At 41.4% G+C, this 22,889-nt stretch overlaps 1 protein-coding gene across 1 annotated transcript in view; it reads left to right on the forward strand.

The window, feature by feature from the left end:
* Nucleotides 1-3,618: 3,618 nt before the first annotated feature.
* The window catches only part of ITGA8 (integrin subunit alpha 8), a 165,594-nt gene continuing 146,323 nt past the window's right edge, over nt 3,619-22,889 (forward strand). Inside the window, exons 1-2 of the mRNA XM_001916359.5 lie at nt 3,619-4,090; nt 4,792-4,925. Coding sequence (XP_001916394.1) covers nt 3,885-4,090; nt 4,792-4,925 — 340 coding nt within the window. The 5' untranslated portion in view covers nt 3,619-3,884. The remainder of the gene's footprint in view (nt 4,091-4,791; nt 4,926-22,889) is intronic.

Here is a 22,889-nt window from a genome sequence, read left to right on the forward strand (position 1 = left end):
CATCAAAAAGGAAAACAAAATGATTTTGCTATGATGAGATGCACCCTCCAGGGACAAGAATAAAAATTTGCAGACATAAGCTGGATGTTAGCAGAGACACTGACGGATGGAAAAGTTGTTTCCTTCAATAGGTTTAACGGATCAGTTTCTACTAATCAGTTGTTTCTGATACTGCAGAAAAACTGAGCACAGCTGGGCGGAAGAAAAACCTGAGATGGCCTCAATTACCCAAAAGACAAGAAGAGGTTGAAAAGCTGCCTTCCATTTCTGGTGCATTCATTTTTAAATCTGATGGAAGCTTCACAAACACATTGTTTCGACATTGGCTTATTTTGTAAATAGTTTCACATATTGACAATGTGATTGTATTAATGAAATAATCATGTCGAGACTCTCACACTTCTTTACTTGAAGGCAGAATCACATTTTATCATAGAAAGAAATAGATTTAAATGTAATCAGGAATAATAATTGGTTATTAATTACAAATGTATTTGGTCTTCTGTTAAAAAATATGCACTAATGGTTAAATGTTACAACATCTCTATTTTTAAGTACTTTGTACATGGCTGCAACCCAGAGATCATTCTTTTCCTGTGGTACTCTTTACTTATTTATTTTGGAAAGTTTGGGCCAAATCTCTTCCATCTTTGACCTTTGGGTTCTTTTCTTTTCTTTTTAGGGAAACAGCCATGTATACCTTTCCCAGTATTAAACATACACACATACTCACATACGTGATAAACAATTCCCAGACTCGCTTTTCTGACAAATAAATCAGTGCTGGTAGATCTTTAAAATGTCAAACTTCTCATTCAGCGTGAGACCTGTCACTGTCCATGTGTTTCTTTGACGGCATCCCAGATCTTGCTGATCGGCGTGGTTCCCATGTGTCAGAATAGTGAAGTGTGCAAGACTCTTATTCAGACCAATCCTGCCCCTGCAATTATTGCAGGTTTTTTTCCTGCTTCTTGGGAGATTTACTATTCTCCCAGGCTTTGGCCTCCCAGGGAAGTCAAAGAGTTTTGAGTTAATTTGCTTTCCCTCCACTCTGTGAAAACCAAGGTGTCACTCCACCCTCTCCTAAGACCTCTTGGAAAAGTACACACTGCGTGATGACACGTCTCAATCACCACTCTCCAGCAAGCCCAAAGGGTCAGCTGAGAATAGCTTATTATTTCTAGAAAGGTGATTTCTCATTGTTATTATAACTTAAACAAATTCTTATAGACCTCGTAGCTTGAGGAACTAGTTTTGGCATCCAACAGTCCTGGGTTCAAATACTACTACTTACTTTCTTTGTGAATATGCATATTATCGTACCTCTCTGAACGTTAATGCCCTCATCTGTAAAGTGGAAAGTGACACTATTAAGAATATACGTTTGTGGGGTAAGTCAAGGACAAATGTGTTTTAGAAGAAAGGAACAAGTACGTATATCCAGTTCCGAGGCAATAAGTAGAATTTTCTTTCCCTACCTCCCCTATCTTGAATAAAAAGATAAGGAATATACTGGAAATATTGCAAAGCAAGGGAGTACAAAAGGGGATACCCTGGTGATGTGCTGCCCAACACAGATCGAAGGATTTTATAATATATAGCTGCTTCTGCCCAGTAAGGCGGTATGTGAGCCAAGTGCACATTTAGAATTATGCTATTACTTTCTCCTATTTAGGTGTTCCATTTCAACCTAAAGCTTGCCTGCAGTATGACAAATTTTTAAATTTCACTATGCCAGTGTCAGTAAAATGATCAAGCTGAGGTTATTCCCTAGCCTCAGTGTCTGGGAAAGCTTTGAACACGCCAGTGTGTATTGCATGTGAATCACTCATTGAAATTTACTCTATGGAGCATCACTTTTACTGACCAGAACAGCAGACCAACACAAATGGACTTTTGGACTGAGAAAAAAGTATTCTACCATCTATTCTTAAGTCCTTGTCTGGGAAAGGACTATCTGGTTAGGAAATTTTCCAGAGGTGATGATTTGCCGGGTAATCTTCTGATGGCTTATTAATTGGTAGTATTTTTACAGGGATAAGACAAGCAAAGATAAAGACATAAAATTCAAACCAGTCTACGAAGTGGGATCTGAAGTAAGGGAGTTGGGAAAGTCCAGCTTTCCAGTGGGATCAGAGATTTTCTGTGGATAGACTCCCAAATCCACACCGCCAGACTAACCACTGCCCTGAAGTGTAGTTTGTGCTTCCAGCACCACTGGGGACCCCACTAGTAGCTCACATTCCACAAGTCCAGCATCTAAGTCACCACTGACTTCCGATCCCGCTCTTCTGGCCCCATTGCTATTGTTTGTAATTCTTCTCTGCTAAGTTGGAACCTTCAGACTCATCTTGGCTTGCTTCCTCCACTTTGTCTGCCATGACTCTTTGGATCCTTTTCCTTATCCTCATGTTTGCGGCCTTCCCTTTCTTCTGTTAATCGCATCGAGGTCCGCATCACCCAAAGCTTTTGGGCAGCATCTTGTTTGTTTCCTCTTCCTTCTAACAACTGCCTCCCTCCCCACCTCTCAAAGACACAGCCTTGTCACTAAACTTTTGAATCCCCATAGGCATGTCATGCCTCTGCTCTAGAACTGACTCCCTTTGCCTCAATAAATGTTCTTGTTATTAAGATCCTGTCTTAAGAGATTCAATCCTATTTCCCACGGCTCCCTAACCCACTCTCTTATTTCTAATTCCTTGGCAACCATTTCATCGCAGCCTTTATGTCTTTAATACTTTCCTCAACTTCTCCGCCCACGATGCCCAAATGTAAGCCTCCTATTCAAATTCCCGCCCAAGTCGACATCTGCCACCAACTCTCCTTAAAGTACTTTGGAAACTACCTCCCCTGTCTCTACATTTCCATTTAACCCCAGCCCCATCCAGTTTAATGCTTCATTGCTGTGTTTTTGCATCAGTCCTGTTTCCCTGGAAACCACATGTTATATAAACGCGTCTATACCATGTTTCTCTTCTCCCTACTCAGTCTTCAGTCCTTCCCCCAAGAGGAGGACACAGAAAGAGATCAGTAATACCCACAAATTGGAACTGAAGTTTGAACTCCTGTAGATTCCAACCTACACCTCCCACCCCTGCTGAGGGTAAACTGTAAACTTTGCCAGTCTTCATCACAATCACACAGGGTCACGAAGATTTACTACCAAGTCATTTAACATGCCCTCCCCCGTGCCTTTGAGAAAGACCTAAAAAAAGGTCTCGAGGATTTCTTCATTTATTAATTAGCTCTGCGGGGAGGTGTGGTGAAGGAGAGGATTTTTGGATGCAAACTTTAACTCTCAGTGACAGAGGAGCAAACGCATAGACCCTGAGGCTTCTTCAGGCTGCGGAAGTGATGCATAGATCACGGCTTGGTCTAGCCTCGTGGTGGGATACGCTTTCACATTCTTCCACTTGGGACAAACTGCAGCAAACTCTCGCCCCATGCGGGGGGCATTGCTTCCAAAAGCAATGGCTTCAATTGGCATGTGCGAGTCTCAGATTGTCCTTGAGATGCGGCTGCAATAGAAAGCCAGGCGGCCAAAACAAGCGCCTGGCACCAGCCACCAGCAGGGGCGAGGGTGGCCCAGAAGTCACCGGCTCCGGACCCGCCGCTAGGAGGCGCCGCGAGCGCGCCGGCCCCCTCCCGCTGCCAGAGGAGGGCTCGGATCCCCTCGGCCAGCCCCTGAGCCGGCGCGGGGAGCGCGCGGGGAGCAGATTGCAGGGGACGCGCGGCGGAACGCCCGGGGCTGTCACCGCGGACGCGCCGCGCGCACCGACCCGGGACCGGGGCATCTGGGGACTGCCGGCCGCCACCCCCGCGATTTCCCCCGCCGGGGTCCTCGGAACCCGCTCCCCGGTGAGCACCCGCCGGGGCGGAGGGCAATGTCTGCCGGGGCCCGCCGCGGTCCCCGGGGCAGCCGGGCGCAGCCGCTCGCGCCCCTCTGGTGCTTCTCCGCCGCGCTGGGGATGCTGTGGTCCCCCGCCTCGCAGGCGTTCAACTTGGACGTGGACAAGTTCACGGTGTACAGCGGCCCCGAGGGCAGCTACTTCGGCTACGCGGTGGACTTCCACATACCTACTGCTCGCACGTAAGTCGCCGGGCGCGGGGAGTTCGCGCGCGGGGACGAACCCGACCACAGGTTGGGTCCCTGCTCCGCTACCGCAGGACCCGCGCCTGTCTCCGCAGCCTGATGGAAGGCGATTGCTGAGATTCCATCCTGGTGCCCACTTTTGGGGGCCCGTCCGGCTCCCCGACACCAGTCTCCTCTCTCCCCTTCCATGCTAGATGTACCCTGTGAACTTGGAACAAGAGACGTGCCACTGGCATATAGAATACACACGTTCTGGGGACTTCCCGGTGCAGACTCGAGCATCATACAAAGGGGAAAACGGGACTGCACAGACTCAAGCCAGTTAAAACAATGACCACAACACGGTCTGTTTATACATAGCCTGTAACAATTAAGTGTCTGGACGCAAGTGCTGTCTGCTACAAGCAGCTGGGCTCTGTCCTTGCTATTTGTTTTTTTTCTCTTCTCTCCTCTTCTCTCACTGTATACATAGCTCCACCTAGAGAAGAATTAGGACTATTTGCACGCTCCTCCAAAGCAGGTTTCAGACGCCCTTAGGTTTCCAAGAGGAAATCAAGTTTGACAGTCGGTCTCCATCATAAATACGTTTCTGCTCCCACCTCCACCCTAGTCTCAGTGTGAGCATGCGGCTAGAGACAGCATCGCATGCGCACACTTTTATGATTCCCTAGGAGTGATCTTCTCCAACCCTTTCGCAGAGCGAGCGTCTTGGTGGGGGCGCCCAAGGCCAACACCAGCCAGCCAGACATCGTGGAAGGAGGAGCCGTCTATTACTGTCCTTGGCCGGCCGAGGGGTCTGTGCAGTGCAAACAGATACCGTTTGACAACACCAGTAAGTGATATTTGTCATTCCCAACTGTGGGCCCTGGTTTCAAAGAACCAGAGCCAGACCCCGAGTCACTCCTCACTCTCTTTGTACTCATTTGGTCTGTCTGATGGGTCTGTGTTGTGGGTTGTGTAGGTCCCTAGAGAAATCAGCTTTTTTAAGCCTGAGCGAAGGGGAGGAAAATGTTGAGCGAACCCCAGAGAGGGAACAATATTGTGACCTTGAGTATTCGAATGCATTCTAGTAACTTCTGTTTCCTTACTGTCCTGAGATGAGCATTTTCGGGGTGAATAGATGCTTTGGAGAAATACAACTGTTACACCCTAACCTTCATTATGGAGAGAATTTGGTTGCTTTCCAAGGACAAATCTGGGAAAACACAGATTCTTAGTATTTCCCGTGCCCAATCTCCGGAGGCAAGATTCAGCTGCTACAGACCCAGACATCGCTCCATGTTGCTGTTTAATTCTTTACAGAAAGAAAGAATTTTCTTTCAAAATATTGGACATTGGAAGCAAACTCGTACAGGCAGAGTGTGGATGGATTACATTCATTTCCAAAATCCCTAGACAGATGTTTCTTATTTAATTAAAGGGAAAATACATTTTAAACAATTCAGGCTGGTTATGTTTCCTCTGGTGTTTTCTCTCTGGGTCCTGAGAAAATAATTTATACGTAATGCTTCCAAAAACATTAACACTGAATGTTTTAATTTGTACCTTCAAAACTTTATGAATTCGAAAGGTATACATTATCCAAAAGCAAATACCTCTTTTCAGAAAAATGTGAGTATGTCAACTCAAATAATGTTCTTTGATGAATGATCATTTCAAATACCTTTGCACCATGCAACTATTTTATGACATCATTCTTCATTATTGTTACATTAGTGTGCATTTAGAATTTATGTAGAAAATCCATGTTCACAGAATTTTGATTAAGTTGGATGGGTGGTATTTGCCTGTTGCTTTAACTGATTTGCATTTTTTTCTTTTAAAGGAGAACATAATTTCAATTCTATGAATATGGAAATCATTTCAAAGAAAAAAAATCCTGTGCAAGCATGACCTTGAATTATGACCAAATTAGGAAAATATTTTATAAAAACGTTTTAAAATTATGTTTTTCTTATGTGTCTATATATGGTCACAATAGCTCATTTACCATTTTATTAAGTAATTCAGTTATTTCATACCAACTTTTGTAAGCTTTTACTTTTGACTATTAGAAACTGGAAAAATTAAGCCACTTGACATTACTTTGTCAAAGAAATTTTTCAGTTAGTTGTTTAATCAGGACTTTAGGTGCTTCTAATTACAGACTTCTAGCTTAAGAATAAAGTTTCTAATCAGAAGAATTAAGCATAAAATTAAGGGCATTTTAATAATCTACATCAAAATCGTTTGTATTTTAAAAAGTATGAAGACATAAATCATTGGTATTATTTGAATTTAACTTAAGGGAAATAAGCAGTTACGTTTTGAGACATGTTTGATGTACTTGTGTATTTTTATCAAGAAGCAATCTATAGTCATGGACATGAATTTAATAACCTTCTAGAACATTCCCAGAACATATCAAATCAGGATCTGGTCAGAATAGTTTTTCCTTTGATAAAGGAAGAATCAATGCCCAGATAAGTTGCACCTGAATACCTTTCTACATCCTAATTCCAGTAGATGTCGTGGTTCAATGAATGAAAACCAGAAAATATAGACATCAGTATGAATTACTAAATCCTGACCACACCCAACCCAAAATTTCCAATGTTAAATGATAATAGGTAACATTTTCCCAAAAGTTCATTCTAAAGCAACTATTTAGAGCTTAGAATTCACTTTCCCGTAAAGAACTAATGATGAAATATTGTGCTTTGGTTTCCAGCTTTGCCCACAGGAATGCACTTAACCCTTATTGTAGCTGAATTATATTTTCAATGAAACAGTAGGGCAGAAACTAGTACAACTTTGGCAATTAAAAAAACAGGGAAATAATAAGAGTGTCAAGAAAAGATCAGAATTACTTGGAGAAAGAACAGGGAGCAGATGGCATCTTCTGTGCAGATTCTGAAGAAGACCTCTGGATATCTCGAAGGGCTTTAGAGATTAATGCTGTTGGTGCTACACTATGTCTTATTGTACGTCTAAATGTATGGAGTTTTTTCTTGATAGACAAATGCACTCGTTCTACTATTATACTTAGAAACCGTAATTGCAGTAATTTGAGATTCATAAACGGAAAAAAGTGAGAGGAAGAAACAGGGAGGGAGATAGATGTTTCTGAAATAATTGAGCAGGAAATGAAAAAAAAGCAAGGCAAAGGAGGCCACACGACATTTGTGAGAAATGAATGAGGGAAAGGAGAAAGCAGTGACCTGTGAAAGCCTCGGGGGAGTTTCAGTGAGAGAGAAGATAAGAATCATTGAGAAAAGAAAGTTCCCCATGTTAGCCATCAGGGGGTACTGTGGGCCCAGGAACCTTGGCTGCTCCTGAGAATGGCCTGAGAGTGGGTGGGAGAAAAGGAATCAGAGGACCACAGCTCAGGTTTTGGCTACTGAGTGGGCACCAGCGCACCACACATGGTTTCTACCAATAACTTTATCCATGCGCCCTGAGACGATGGAACTGCCAGTGGCTGCCATTTGCTGCAAAGCTGTGAAAGAGAGGAAGGGTCAGCAGGAGCCAGTGTAGCTATTTCCAGTTTGAGCATGGGTTCTGTGAGCTGAGTGTGATCTTGGAACCAGAGGACAGGCAGAAACAAAGGCATTGCTGACTCAGGGTCTTGCAGTGAACATACTAGGTGCATTACATTTGTGGATCACCTACTATGTTCCAGTCACTGATATGCATTGTTTCTAATCCAGAAAACAAAGCAACAAACTCGTTTTATGAATAAGGAAACTGACATCAAAGGTGTTACAAAAGATACAACCAAGACCACACAGGGTAAATAGTAGATGCAAGGTTGGAAAAGAGGTCAGCCTGCTCCAAAGCCTACCTGGGGTCCCTGCCTCCCTTCCAGGAATGGAGAGAGGACTGGTCCTAATGGAATGCAAGTTCATGGTCAGATGCTATGGAGCTGAGGCACCGCTTGCCTCCCTCCCTCTCCTCCATTCCCTGGCTTCCATGTTAGCTTCACAAATTCCAATTAAAAGGACCATCCAGAGCAGATCTGAAAGGGAAGAGCAGTTTGAGTAGAGGGTTGTAGAGACCAGAGGTTACGGAAGCAGCCTTTGTCTTGGTGGAATGATGGGTTGTGTATGCCCTTGATTTGCTGTAGCTCCTCACAGCATGCCCCTTCAGTGGAAGCCCCAGTCAGCTGCCTCCTGTCTTACTCTCTGTCCCTTGGCAGCAAGGTACCATTTCCCCACAAAGAAGAAGAAAATTTCTCTGCTTGACAAAGTAGTGCTCGCGAATGCTGGATACCCACAGACTCACATTCACATAATAGAGTGTGATGTGTCAGGCATAAATATATATTAGGTTGCAAATATTCTTCTAAAGACAGTCTTTAACTCTGTCTGCTTTTACTATTACATCTGAATTCAGGACATTCTATGTCACTTTGACCTTTTAATGACATTGTTTCAACTTGTTCGGGCCCCCCGGGTGTCTACAATTTACTACTGCTGCGGTGAGTAACCTACTAAACTCTCTCTGGCAGACATTGAAGGGGACTGGCCTAGAATTTAGTCCCTCAATCTGGTTGTGATCTTGAACCTCAGTTTATTTAAGGTCAACTGCCTTTTTTTTTTTTTAACTGCCTTTTAGTTTGAAATTTTTTTCATTAAATAATCATTTCTTTTATTTTTACCTTATCCTATAACTTGGGTTTTTTTTATTACCTCTCATCGTAAATGCAAAAACAGAGGAAGCTGAGAATGGCCTCGCACTTCAAATGCATGAATACTATTAAAATCTGTGGTCCTTTCAAGTATGGAGAAAGGAAACTCTAGAAAGGCATATGGCAGTGGGGGAAGGGCAAAGGGCTAAGAATAGATAATTTTCCTGCTCTGTACAAAATCAAGTGGTTCCAAAAAAGCACTTCTCTCATCTCCCTTCTGTCTTTCCCTCTTACTACAGTGGGATAAAATTCCCCCATCACCAAATTGCTTTCTTTCACTTTTGCTTCAGCAGCTCTCTAAACTGCACCCCATGTCTTAACTTAAAACATCGCGTCTGCCAAATCCATGCCTCTCGTTTCTAAATCTGCTCCAAGGTTCATTTCTTCTTGTTCCTACGTTTTCCAAACCCACGTGTGGAGTAAATAAGAACCGCCAGATCACAGCCCTCCAGCTGAAAGGAGATGAAGGAAACTGACACCTTATCCTTGGATTGAGGAAAGGGCAAATTGCAATCATAATAACAAAAGCATACTACGCAAATATTTGTTTTAAATGCTCAAAGGAAACATTTTGAGGAGAAAGACAATGGCCTGCACTAATTGATGAGGTTAGCCATCATAGCACTAATAATCACGGAGAGGCAATGCAGCTGGGAACCACTTGCAATTAAGGACCCACGTGAAGAGTGAACGGGAAGAGGTGGGAGGTGCCATTGAGATTTGGAAGTCATCTGAGAAAGACTCCTAGAATTTGCCTGGCCTTAATTTAGTATCTTTGTGTGTGTGTGTGTGTGTGTTTAAATAACCCTTAAAATGGTTAGGATATTTCAAAGCTCTGGGATAGTAGGATTTGTGTTGGAATTGCATTTTAGCTTGGAGACCGGAAGCCTTTGGTTTGGGGGGTCTGTTTTATTTTGCGTTCAATGAGCCCACAATAGGAAGCAGCTCAAAGCATCTGGCTCTGTGAGTGGTTCAGGGTTGCTTTTTGATAGGGTTGGGCGTGCCCTTTTTCTCATGTGAGGGTTGGGAAACATATTGGTCGCATAAGTCTTGCTTTTTTAACTTCCTCAGAAAGAAATCAGTTTTCGTTCAGGAACAAAGAAAAAAAATGTAAGTCAGAGCTACCCAGATAAATGACAGAGTAAATACACAAATGTGACAGAACTCAAGGACAGCAGAAATATGGGCTCTGGGAAGTTCAGTTAAAAGTGAAAAAAGGGAGAAGGCAGCCTGAAGATAACCTGTTGCTTTTAGGAATTAATAATGCCATAATTAGGGTAAGTTTGGCTACTCAGAAAAAAATATATACATACATTAGGGCAGAAAGTTTACTCTGCTGAGTGTTGATTCTGCTGAATCATCAAGGGTGGCTTAGCTGGGTGGTTTCCTTATTCTAGGATGCCTGATATGTCGGACTGATAGATGCACCCAACATCCCTAAGCTTCTCCCAGTTGGCTCAGACTTCCATGTGACAGAATGCAACCAAGTCCTGATACGAGAAGGGAGCAGGCAGCGGTCCCTACAGCTCATAGCAACTGAGGAAGCAATTAGAAGGAGGAAGTCCTTGAAACTCCAACTAAAAATGGGAAACAGATCTGCTCTATGGCTAGTTGAGTAGTATGAGCATTAGATGCCTGTTGCTTAATCTGCAAAATTCTTTCAAGAAGCTAGAAGTCTGTGTGATGGGACAGGCTTCCAGGCTCTTGGCAGGAATAGTCCATGCAGCAGCTGCAGCATTCTGGGGAAAAAATAGGAAAGTGTCTTGAAATTATTCTGAAAGCAGAAAAACGCACTTCAGCATTTCAGCTGGCCAGTGGAGACACGTGTGTTCAAACTTTACCTGTTGTGTAGGAAGGCATAGAAGTCAACCTCAGCTATGCAGAAAGGCTGGTTCCTGGATCTCTGATATTTAGTGTATTGCCCCAAACATCTGTAAACCTGAGAAACTTTTTTACATCCATATACATTGGTGAAAGTGATCACTTACGCTTTGAATTGTTTTAGTAAAAATAAGGCATAAATATAAAAGATAAGTCTTTATAAGTCTTTATAGACCTGGTTGCCAGGCATTGGGAGTGGGAAGGAGGAATTGGCTCAAAAGAGGCAGAACAAGGGAGTTTTGGGGGGTGATGGAACTTTCTGCGTGTTGACTGTGGCCATGGATACGTGACTGTGTGTATTTGACAAAACCCATTGACCTTACATCACTAAAAGTACATGTTTGTGTTCTGTCCATCACATGAATTTTATTGCATGTAAATTTAAAAAATGAGGAAAAACACATTATGGAATTGCTGGAGCATTACGTATTTGATATCTTGATTCAGTTTGGTTTTGTGACCTTTGCTGTAGGCATGTGGGCATTTAGCTCTTAGACTGTGGGAAAGTCTGATGTGCTCATAACTGGAAGTATAAGGACACATATTATCTCTGAAAAGCTTAGGCTACTGCCCCTAGATAGAGTGAACAATTAGTCAGCCCATCAGGTAGGACATTCTTCATCATGCTTTAAATAAAGGATAATGTGTTCAGAATGTGTTTGTAAGAGAACTTTGAATGAAAACATGTTGAGTGAGAATAAATCTTTGCAATGAAGCATCACACTTGTGTAATTCTCATATCCTTAATGAAATTCAGGCATGGGATCTCCTCATTGGTAGTCATTCAACTAAGGAGTTCTTGCTTCAAACACATGATTATAGTTATCAAAATTAGCATAACTGCACCACAGGGTGTATAGCTATTAACATTAGGGCAGTGTTATTCTTTAGCTCTGATGTTTGACACGTGGACACAGATTTGTATGTGATATTACAAAAGCCTCTGTATTACTCTGCCCTGACCTCCAGGCCATGTAGAGATTAGAGAGAAGGGCACACACCATTGCTACGGGAATAGGTTTGTGCAAGGACCCTGCAGCCCACATTATGCACAGCACCTCACCCCAGGTGTCCCAGATGAGAAGCCACCTCCCCCTGGCCAGGTTATGGCTCCATTTCAGATTTGTCTCAGTTGTCATCTCCTATGATTTGCCCACATGTCTCCAGCTAAGCCACCTCCTCTTGCCACATGGCTTACACAACTTAACTCTTTAGCACCATACATCACAGCATGGCTCATCTCTCAGATGTGACCCCGTTTATCCTGGGCCTATGTCCTGGTGCCTCCTTAACCACCCAGAACATCTTACCTTCCAGTAGTGATTTTCTGGAACTTCTGGCTTCTCTTTTCCTACAATTCGCCATGAGAAATATGTTTTAGAAATTAATTCTAAGATTGTTGCAAATTGTTTTTTAGAAGAAAGGGCGTATAACACTAAAAAATAATGTCTTCAAACATCCTGAATATGGATAGTCAAGTAAATTACGGCATATTCACACAGATAAGTATTATTAACCATAAAAAATAAAGTCTAACCAAGAATCAGTATTAATGTGGGAAAATACTTTTGTTTTAATGTTAAGTGAAAAACATAAAATTCAAAATTGTATCTACAAGCTGCAGAAGAATACAAGAAGAGATGTGCAATGAGAGGCTGTCTTTGGGAAATGTGATTAAAACTAGGTTTTTTCTTCTTTTTTCTAATTCATTAAATTTTTTTTTTTTTTTTAGTGAGGAAGCTTGGCCCTGAGCTAACACCATCACCAATCTTCCTCTTTTTACTTGAGGAAGATTTTCACTGAGCTAACATCTTTACCAATTTTCCTTTATTTTGTATGTGGGACGCCACCACAGCCTGGCTTGGTGAGCAGTTCACAGGTCTGCACCCAGGACTGGAACTGCGAACCCTGGGGCCACCAAAGCAGAGTCTATGAACTTGACCAATACATCTCTGGGCCAGCCCCCTAATGCATTCTTTTAAATTTTTCAAAACCATGAACAGGTATTTATTTATGATCAGGAAAAATAATGATAAAAATAAACATCCAAAAATTTCTAAGTGAAATTATTATGTTCACTGAAGTGTTATAAAGATTAACAGTAAAAGACCACAATGATTGACAATCTTAGTTTTTCCCTCTTTTGTCTTGGGTGTAGATGGTAAAGTAGTTTAGAAATGTATTTATTTACATATGGGTGCTTATGCTTCAAAATACCGAAAACCAAGGATATTTTCAGTAACAATTATACGTGTAAAAATAAGAAGATGCAGTGTATCACCCGTCTTCATTCTCGGCTGTCTCTACATCAATAAACATATAGACTTGATGGTCTGACATGGCAGTTTCTAATGCCTTTTAGAATGAGAGAGCTGTTTGTGAGTAGAACTGCTTTTGAGTGTGCTTGAGTAACCTGAGCAGACCAGAAGAAATTAATTGACAATCTGTTGATACTTCCATCAATTCACAGAACTTTTTATAAGAGGCCATTGGCAAAAATCAGAGTGACCATAGATCCAGATAATCCTCTGGACTTTAGAATGTGGAAGGCATTTGATAGAGTCAGAACATCCAGGTAAACTCATGAAGCAGTATGAAATTTCACAATGTGGATTGGTGCTTAGTTCTTGATCTGCTATGTGCAATAAACAGATATTTTTCCTTTAAAACATTTCATATGTGCCAGGGATCAGTTATAAAGTCTATTTAGAATATTTCCTCTGAGACACACCATTCTACTCACTCCCAAGTCAGGTTTGTAAATATTCTGTAGACCTAAGACGTGTCTGTTTCCATAAGTAGAGTTTGTCAACATACTTGTCGATAATATCGGTTGAGGAGGAAAGCATGAGAAGTTGGTGGGAGGATATCAGGGAACTGCAAAGTAAAGGCTGCAGCATCATTTCTCAAAATGTCTTTTATGGTGAGCATGCAAAAAGAATTTCCATGCCAAATAAGTTTGGAAATGGCTGCGTTCACTCCCCTTCTGTGTTAGTCAGGTTTCCCTGGAGAAACAGAACCAATAGGATATATATAGAGAGGAAGAGATTTATTCTAAGGAATTGGCTCATGCAATTTTGGAGGCTGAAAATTCCCATGATCTGCCATGTGCAAGCTGGAGACACAGGAAAGCCAGTGGTATGACTGAGTCTGAGTCCAAAAGCCTGAGAACCAGGAGCACCAATGGCAGAAGATGGATGTCCCAGCTCAACCAGTCAGGCAGGAAGGGCTGAATTCCTCTTCCTCTTGCCTTTTTGTTCTATTCAGGCCCTCAACAGATTGCACGATGTCCACTCACTTGGGGAGGGCAAACCACTTTACCAAGTCCACCAATTCAAGTGCTAATATCATCCAGAAACACCTCACAGACCCACCAAGATTCAGTCAACTATCTGGACACCCCATGATCCAGCCAAGTTGACACATAAAATTAACTATCACACCCCCTATGAGACTCACAATGCATATTCTCCTAGAAAAGGCACTGAGAATTCATGAACTAAAGATCCATTGCATTCATGGGATAGAACATTTATTGATAGTCATTATTTCTCTTCACATTTCTTAGGCCAAATCATGCCCAGGTACTGCTGTAGTAACCAATGACCCCAAATCTCTGACTTAAAACAACCAAGGTTTATTGCCCACTCACACTATGTTTAATATGAGTTGGTAGGGATGCTCTGCTTATTCAGGTCATCCAAGGACTCAGGCTCATGGAGGTTCTTTATTGACGCATGCTTTCAAGATCAAGTCTAGCCGGAAGGGGGATGTGGCAAACTGCACACTGTCTGTTAAGCTTCCACCCTGAATCGACATTTATTACTTCTTCTCGCATCTGGTAGGCCAACGCATGCCTAGGAGGTTGGCCGTGCTGACTTCTTTAAATATATCTAACACTTTATTTATCCATATCTATCAAAACTGCATCTACAACCTTTAAAAGAATACTAGAAAAGAAATGCAATTAAAGAGGTTGCCTTTGGAAATGCAATTAAAACGGGATTTTCTTCTATTTCTAATGGACGTATTTTGTAAGACGTATTTTTGGGACCCTTGATGGCATAGTTCTTTGGGGCTGCAGTCCCAATCCCCACGCTGATGGTAGGGAGCAGACACATGACAAGGAAGTGAAGGTGTTTCAACAGCTGTGGAGATAAGTGAGACTTTAATACCAATAATCAGTCGTCAACCTCTTCCACCTGGTCTCCATTGTCTGCCTCAGATATTGTCTGGAAGACTGAATGCCCTTCATCCTTTCAGTCAGGCTCCTTGGGTGACATGTTACTAAATCGTAATGTCTTTTCCCCCTCAAAGCACCCTTTGGTTAATTGTAACCCATTTTTACTTATGAAATATTATCTAAAGGGAACAATGGAGTTGAAAATAAAGCTTACTGTTAGCAAACAGTAAAATTAAATATCAATGCCATAAGAGTGTTAGTGACTTACTACAAGCAAACACTGTCCTAGACACTGGAAGTTTGGCCACAAACAAAGCCCATGGCTTTATCCTTGTGGTTAATAGCCAGTGACAAGTTGAGAAAAAGTAAAGTAAGCGTGAGAGGACAGAGCACAGGGCGTGTGCACGTGTGTGAGTGCTTGGGCAGGCGTTTATTTTAGATTGGATGGGGTATTAGTATCCTGTTGCTGCTGTAACAAAGTACTACACATTTAGTGGCTTTAAGCCACGCAAATTGATTATCTTATGGTTCTGGAGGCCAAAGTCTAAAGCAAGTCTCATGGGGACAAAATCAAGGTGTTGGCAAACCTCTGCTCCTTCTGGAGGCTCTTGGGGAGAATGTTTTCTGGCCTTTTCCGGCTTCTAGAGGCTGCCCACATTCCTTGGTTCCTGGCCTCCTTCCATTTTCAAAGCCAGCAATGTCCAGCTGAGTCCTCTTCACATTGCCACATCTCTGGTTCTCCTTTTCTGCCTCCTTCTTCCACTTTAAAGTATCATTGTTAATATGTTAGGCCCACCCAGATAATCCTGGGTAATCTCCCTTATAGGAAAGAGTGATAGAAAATGAGGCCAGAGAGCCAGGTATAGACAAGATTATATGGTGCCTTACAGGCCAGGGTCAGCACTTGCGATTTTATTCTAAGAGTGATGAGCAGCCAACCATGGTTTTGAGTACATGTAACATAATTTGAATTATTTTTGCAAAAGGATCAGTTTAATAGACTTAAGGCGAGCAAGAGCAGAACAAGGAGACTAGATAAGAGGCGTTCCCATTGCCCAGCGAAAGAGAAGTATGGTTTGTGTTGAGTGATAGCAGTTAAGGTTGAGAAATGGTTGGGTTTGGCATTCATTTAGAAGTGCAGTTAGTAGGATTTCATTATGGATCAGATGCAGGGTACAGAAGAAAGAGAAAATTTTGACCTGAGTAACTGGAGGAATGGGGCTGAGACAAGAAGCAGTGGGGAAGGAGCAAGTCTTGGATAAAATATCAACAACTGAGTCCAGATATGTGAAATTTGAGATGTTTATTAGACTTCCAAGTGATGTCAAATGGGCAGTTGGATAAATAAACCTGGAGCTCAGGCAAGAGGGTTGGAGATTTAAATTTGGAAGTCTTAAGTTTGTAGATGATATTTAAGGCCATGACTTAGGGAATGATTGTGGATCAAGACGGGAGGAGGAGAAGCACAGTGAAGCAAAGAGAAAAGAGAAGAAAAAAGGGAAAGATCAAGGTTGAAATTGAGTCCTGGAACACCCTGACATTTAGAGAAATACTGGAGAACTGAGGAAGATGTGTAAAAAACACTAAGAAGGAGTTGGCAGTTGGGTAAAAGAAGTCATGAAGCCAATGAAGAAGTCTGGTGAGGTAGAGAGAGCTGAGGACTGAAATTTGAACATTTGGTTTGGCAACGGAAATTGATTAATGACTGAAAAAAGCAGTTGCAGTGGAGTGTGTCAAGAGAGAAGGGGAGAAGACCAAGAGGAGACAGCAAGTCTGTGTAGCCACTTTTTTCACGAGGAGTTCTGTTGTAAATGGAACCACAGAAATGTAATAGTCAAGAGGATATTAGAGCAAGTTTGTAGTCGAATAGAAATTATCCAGTGGAGAGGGAAACATTGATGACTGAAAGAGAAGGAGTGGATGCAGGGACAAAGTCCTAAGTAGATGCAAAGGGATGAGTGGAATTCTTACACAGATGGAGGAATTGACCTTAGAGGGACACAAAGGTAGCTCATCCTTAGTGACAAGAGAAGGCAGAGAGAGGACACAACTGAGAGTAGGTTGGTGGATTTGGGGGCAGGAGGAAGACAAAGACTTTTTTTTATTCCTTGCATTTTCTCAGTGAGGTGAGAAGCCAAGGTTGTTAAGCTGTGAGTGAGGAGGTAGATGGGTAAGGTTGGGAGAAGGAGAAAAGCGAATGGTAGTAGCAGAGGGGCAGAATGAATTGAGTAGTGAAGTAATAGGATTACCAGGCAGTGCACAGAGACCACGTGAACTTATAAATCTGAATTTATTTGTGGAAAGAATACATTTTTGTCTCTGCTCACCATATAGGATGGTCCTACTTGTTTGGGGTAGGATTTAAGATCTCCCAGAGAACAATTCCATTTTCATTGTTAACCTTTCATAAGGATACATTGCAGAAGCAGAAGGTTTGAATGCTAAAGTGTCTATTTTATGTAACATTGGGAATGGTGATTCTTTTTTTTTAACCACAAAATGAGCCATTTTGTTAAAGGATGGTTGGGACCCTTCTTACTACAACATCCTCTGGCTACAGGGATGAGATCCTGAGGAAGATACAACCACACAACAGGAGCTAGTGTAAATACATTTTTAAGTACTATTCAGAGGCAAGTTTACAGAGGCTTCATCCTGAAACCCAATCATATCCTGTATTTAAAAGCATTGCTTTGAGGTCATATTGAAGAGATTTATGTCATTTAGCCTGCTTCCTGAGATTCCCATGCTGAGAGGTTTCCATTACTTCTTGAAACAAATAAATTATTAGACACTAAACAGAAGCATTCTGTGCTCCTGCCAATCAGAAGGTGACATATAAGCCGTATTGAGAGTTCTCATTTCCCCAGCTGTATCTATGACCAAGATATTTGATCCCAGTTAATTATTCCAAGTGTGAGAAGACCTGGAGATGAGAGAAGGTATGAAAAATTCAAGGAGCTGAAAGAAAATCATTATGGTTGGGAATGACAAGAGATGACGCTGGCAAGGTAAGGGTGAGGTCAGCCAGGTTTTAAGAATTTTTACATTTTAGAAATAACTCTGGCTTCAGGATGGAGCGTGAATTTGAAGGTGATAAGCCTGGAGGAAAGGAAACCAGTTAGGACACCGTTGCAGAAACTGAGGCTTAAGAAATGGTGATCACAACTAGGGAAGTGGCAACAGGGATGGAAAGAAATCAATGGACTTGAGAGAGCTTTAGAAGGAAGAAGCAACAGGAATTGATTACTGAATGGAATTTGGGAGTGCAGGATTGGTGATTGTCAAGGAGGCATTCCAAGCTACTGGCTTGGTTAATGGAGTTGCCATTAAACTAGGCATAAATAGTATAAAAGATATAATCTCTGGCCTCACAATATTCAAGTCCGATGGATGAGAAGATTAGCACCTGCTAGTTGTAATCTAGGGATCAGTGCTGTCACAGTAGAAAGTGAAGAAGGACTTAAGTATGCAACAGAAGGGCTCCTGTCCCCAAATGAAGGGGGCTTTTTGTGAATCAGGGACGGCTTTTCAGAGGGGGCATTATTAAAGGTCAGAGCAGAGGAGTGATGCGTGTGTACGTGCACACGTGCCTGTATGTGTGTGCTAGTGTGTGTCTTGGGGGTGGGTGAGATGGGAGACAACACTGTTCTAGTCAGTGTAGATGAGGTGGAGTGGGTTGTAGCAGATGAGGTCAAAGTTGATGTCTCAATCTGTACATTCCAGTTGTCACCAGCTCTGCCTTTCAGATTTTTGTGTCCTAACTAGGCGAGGTTTTGTTTTGTTTTTTGCTTTTCATCTGATCGGCCATGGATGGCTTCTCATTGCTCTTTGAAGAGATGATTCTTTCATTTCCTAACATTTGCTCCTCCAGCTCATCATGTAACTTAGCAGAACACACACCCAAAAAAATCACTGGGATCGTACCCACAAAAGTCTATGTGTATTTTCAGAACAAACCTTACATACAACCTGAGTCAACTTACATATGAAAAACATGTCAAATGAAATGATATGAGGTATAAAACTCACTCATATTTACTACTAAACAAATGTTTAAAGAACACTGGCCAGGCACTATTGGTTATTAAAAACAGGAAGTTGGAAACGTGATCTCTGTTCTCAGGAAGACGATATAGATGTGGAAATAATTGCAGCAGAAAATTTATATTCTCATCTAGTGAAATATTTACTATTGTTTCCCAAACCCATATTTATGAATATTATTATTAGAACTCTAAAAGCATGCATTCAGCTCATTTAGCTTTATTAGTTATTTGGTTATGTAGGGAACCAAACATTTCAGTAGTGGTATGAAAAAAAATTATTTAAAATAAAAGTTTCATGATTTCCAGAAAAGAGATGTCTTGAACTAGGAGAATGAGCTAGAAGCCTCTTAAAGTCTGCATAATTGGCTGCAAACTTAATAGCAAGCGTGTCCAGGGAGTAGGATCCCAATGGCCTTTCACTTACCACCTTATATAATTCCTTATACAAGTTTTGTTACTTTATGTGTTTGAATATTTTATTTAGCTAGCTATTTATTATTTTATTGAGGTCACATTGGTTTATAACATTGTGTAAATTTCAGGTGTACATCATTATATTTCAGCTTCTGTATAGACTGCATCATGTTCGCCACCAATAATTTAGTTTCCATCTGTCACTGTACACATGTGCCCCTTTACCCCTTTTGCCCTCCCCCCACCCCTTCCTCTCTCTGAAAGAATTCAACTTAAAAAGAAAGAGTTTTTGGCCCTACATTTTAAAACAAGTTTTTAAGGAAGTGATTTGGATTAGTGGGCAAACACGGAGGAATGGTACAAAGTCTGGAAGTGAGACTCAATAGGGAACAGAGAGGACATTACCTGAATGGAAGGAAACACCATACCTGGAGATCAAGTGTGGGGTTCAGGACCTACAGTGTGGAGGGTGGGGTGTTTAGATTTGATCTACTAGGTAAAGACAGGAAAACTATTTAGTGTGTGCACATGCATATGCATACACACATATTTGTATATAAAATTTACAAATGTGACATAAATAATAAATCTCAGCTATATAGAATATTCATTTAATCAAATAAAATATTTCTGTCCATTGACAGATGAAAAGATAAAGAGGGTGTGGTATGTAAATACAATGGAATATTATTCAGCCATTAAAAAGGAGGAACCCCTACCATTTGTGACAACATAGATGTAATGTGAGGACATTATACTAAGTGGAATAAGTCAGACAGAGAAAGACAAGTATTGTGTGATCCCATTTATATGTGTAATGTTAAAACAAAACCAAACAAAACTCCTAGAAAAAGGTTACCGGAGGCAGAGAGTGGGGGAGGGGGAATTGGATGGAGGTGGTCAGAAGGTACAAACTTCCAGTAATAAGACAAACATGTATGGGAGATGTCATGTACACTTGGTGACTATAGTTAACACTGCTTTATCATATAAATGAAAGTTATTAAGAGAGTAGATCCTAAGAATTCTCATCATCAAGAAAAAATTTTTTCTTTTTTTTGTATCTATATGAGATAATGGATGTTAACCTTATTGTGGTAAGCATTTCAAAATATATGTAAGTCAAATCATTATGCTGTACACTTTAAACTTATACAGTGCTATCTGTCAATTATATCTCAACAAAACTGGAAACAAAAGGAAGAACACATTTCTTGAACATAGGAAAAATGAATTAGTGTGATATTTCCTTAAATACTTGAAAATTCACAATATCAAGAGTATGAAGGCTACAGAGGAGGTCTTTTCTTTAATAATTGTTAATGGTGGTTTTTGGATACTAGGAGCCATGCATTTGGAAGTTTAATTTTCCAGGATGTAAAAATAGACCAGGTTCTTTTCTTGGATTCGTTTCTTTTAGACAAGGAGCTCTCCCGCCACAGCTATTTTATTTTGCGTTTTACGCAGGAATATTCCCTGTTCTCAAATACATAGTTTCCATTTAAATGAAACTTTCACAGCATACATTGACTATGGGAAAAATTATAAACAAACGTTTAAAGATTTCTTTCCCCTCTTCCTGATTAAAAATGTCTGGACAGCTCCTGCAACAGCTTTAAGAAAATCCCTAAGGCAATACTCTTGAAGTGATGACTGAAGGTTATAGGGGAACTTACTGTTTCCTACTATGAGGTCAAGGACTTTGTAAATAGTTTTCAAAAATCACCCCATCTGCCAAAACGTTTGGGCACACCTGTGTCACTGTCAGCTCTTCTCTCTCCTGCGGCGATCGATCTTCACCTCTTGTCATTTCTCCCATTTTACTGAGCTGAAAGATTAGAAAAACCTGCTTCTAGCCCATATGTGCACCATATTCTACATTCCCTCACTCCTGCTCTGAAATGAATATTCCTGTGAAAAAGGAACCAAGTTAGTAGGTTTGCCACCCACTGGGATTCATCCTGATTGTCCAGAGACCAGAGCTGCCAATTTAAGAGAGATGGTTTCAAAGCCCAGAAATGTAGGACAAGCCAAATCAATTTTATTGCTCCCACCCATCTAAATTTCTCAGATTGGCCAACAAATCTTTTGATTTTATCTTTAGGTTTTTGTTTTTCAGATCATAGATGTAGGAATGCTCGCTGTGAAAACTCCAACAATACGGAAATATTCAAAGCTGAAATATAAAAAGCCACTGAACTGTGTACATTCCCTGCCTTCAAGATAATCATCGTTAACAGTTCTGTGTCTATACATACGCACACCCCCATACACAGAACATTGGATTTTTTTTTTTTTTTTGAGAAAGATTAGCCCTGAGCTAACATCTGCCACCAATCCTCCCCTTTTTTGCTGAGGAAGTTTGGCTCTGAGCTGACATCCGTGCCCAGCTTCCTCTGTTTTATATGCGGGATGCCTGCCACAGCATGGCTTGCAAGAGGTGTGTGGATCTGCACCCGGGATCCGAACTGGCGGAGCCGGAGCCACCGAAGCGGTTTGTGTGAACTTAACTGCTGCGTCTCTGGGCCGGCCCCAGAACGTTGGATTTTTAAATGAAAGTGGGATTGTACTGAATGATATCCTAGACAAACTTTTGAAGGAATAGCTGGGAGCTTGGTCATTCTTTCAACAAACATTTATGGAGAGTCTGCTGTGTGCCAGTGTTCTAGAAGTGGGAAATAGAGAGGTGAAGCAGAGAACATCTCTGTTCATGGGATTTATGTATATTATGGAGGGGATGGACAGTCCATAAACATGCAAATGAACAAATAAGATCATCTCAGATAGTGGTAAATGCCATGAAACACATTATAAAGGATAGTGGGAGAGTGAATGACAAAGAGTAGCGTGAACTGGCTGCTCATGGAAGTGGCATTTGAGCTGAAACCTGAGCGGGAAGGAGGAGGCAGCCATGTGGAAAACTGTGGGAAGTGTATTTCAGGCAGTGGGAAGAGTAAACACAATGAAGAGACAGAAAAGGCTGGGCATGTTCAAAGGACAGATCAGCATATCTGCAGCCTAATGCGCGTGGGAAAGTGGGAAGAGTTGAGATTGGAGAGGCAGGCAGGGGCCAGATCATCTTGGACCCCTTCGCCTGTGTCAGGAGTTATTATCGAAAAGGTGGAATTACAAATTTCCGAGAAAAATGATGGATTGTTCAATAAGGGGTATTGGGACAACCAGCTTCTCCTATTGAAAATAAGTAAGATATCTAAGCTGTATTATGTACAAAAATAAATTCCAGAAGGACAGCAATCCCCATAAACAATGTTGAAAGACTAGCAAACATTGACAGAAGATATCTGCAACATGTACGTGGGGAAAGAATCAATATCCAGAATATGTGTCAAATTCTTACTAATCAATAAAACTGATAACTAAACAAGAAAATGGACAAAGAATATGAACTGGCAATTCACAGGAGAAAAAAGTGTATGGTTCATAAGTGTAAAAAGATGATAACCCTTACTAATAATCTGGGAAATGCAAATGAAAACAAAATGAGGTACCATTTCACAGCCATCAGATTGGCAAAAACTTAAAAGTCCCGCATTAACGAGAGCTGGTGGTCTTTCTCTCATTCCAGTGCACATGGAAATG

This window comes from Equus caballus, chromosome 29 (assembly GCF_041296265.1).
Source record: "Equus caballus isolate H_3958 breed thoroughbred chromosome 29, TB-T2T, whole genome shotgun sequence".
Lineage (NCBI taxonomy): Eukaryota > Metazoa > Chordata > Mammalia > Perissodactyla > Equidae > Equus > Equus caballus.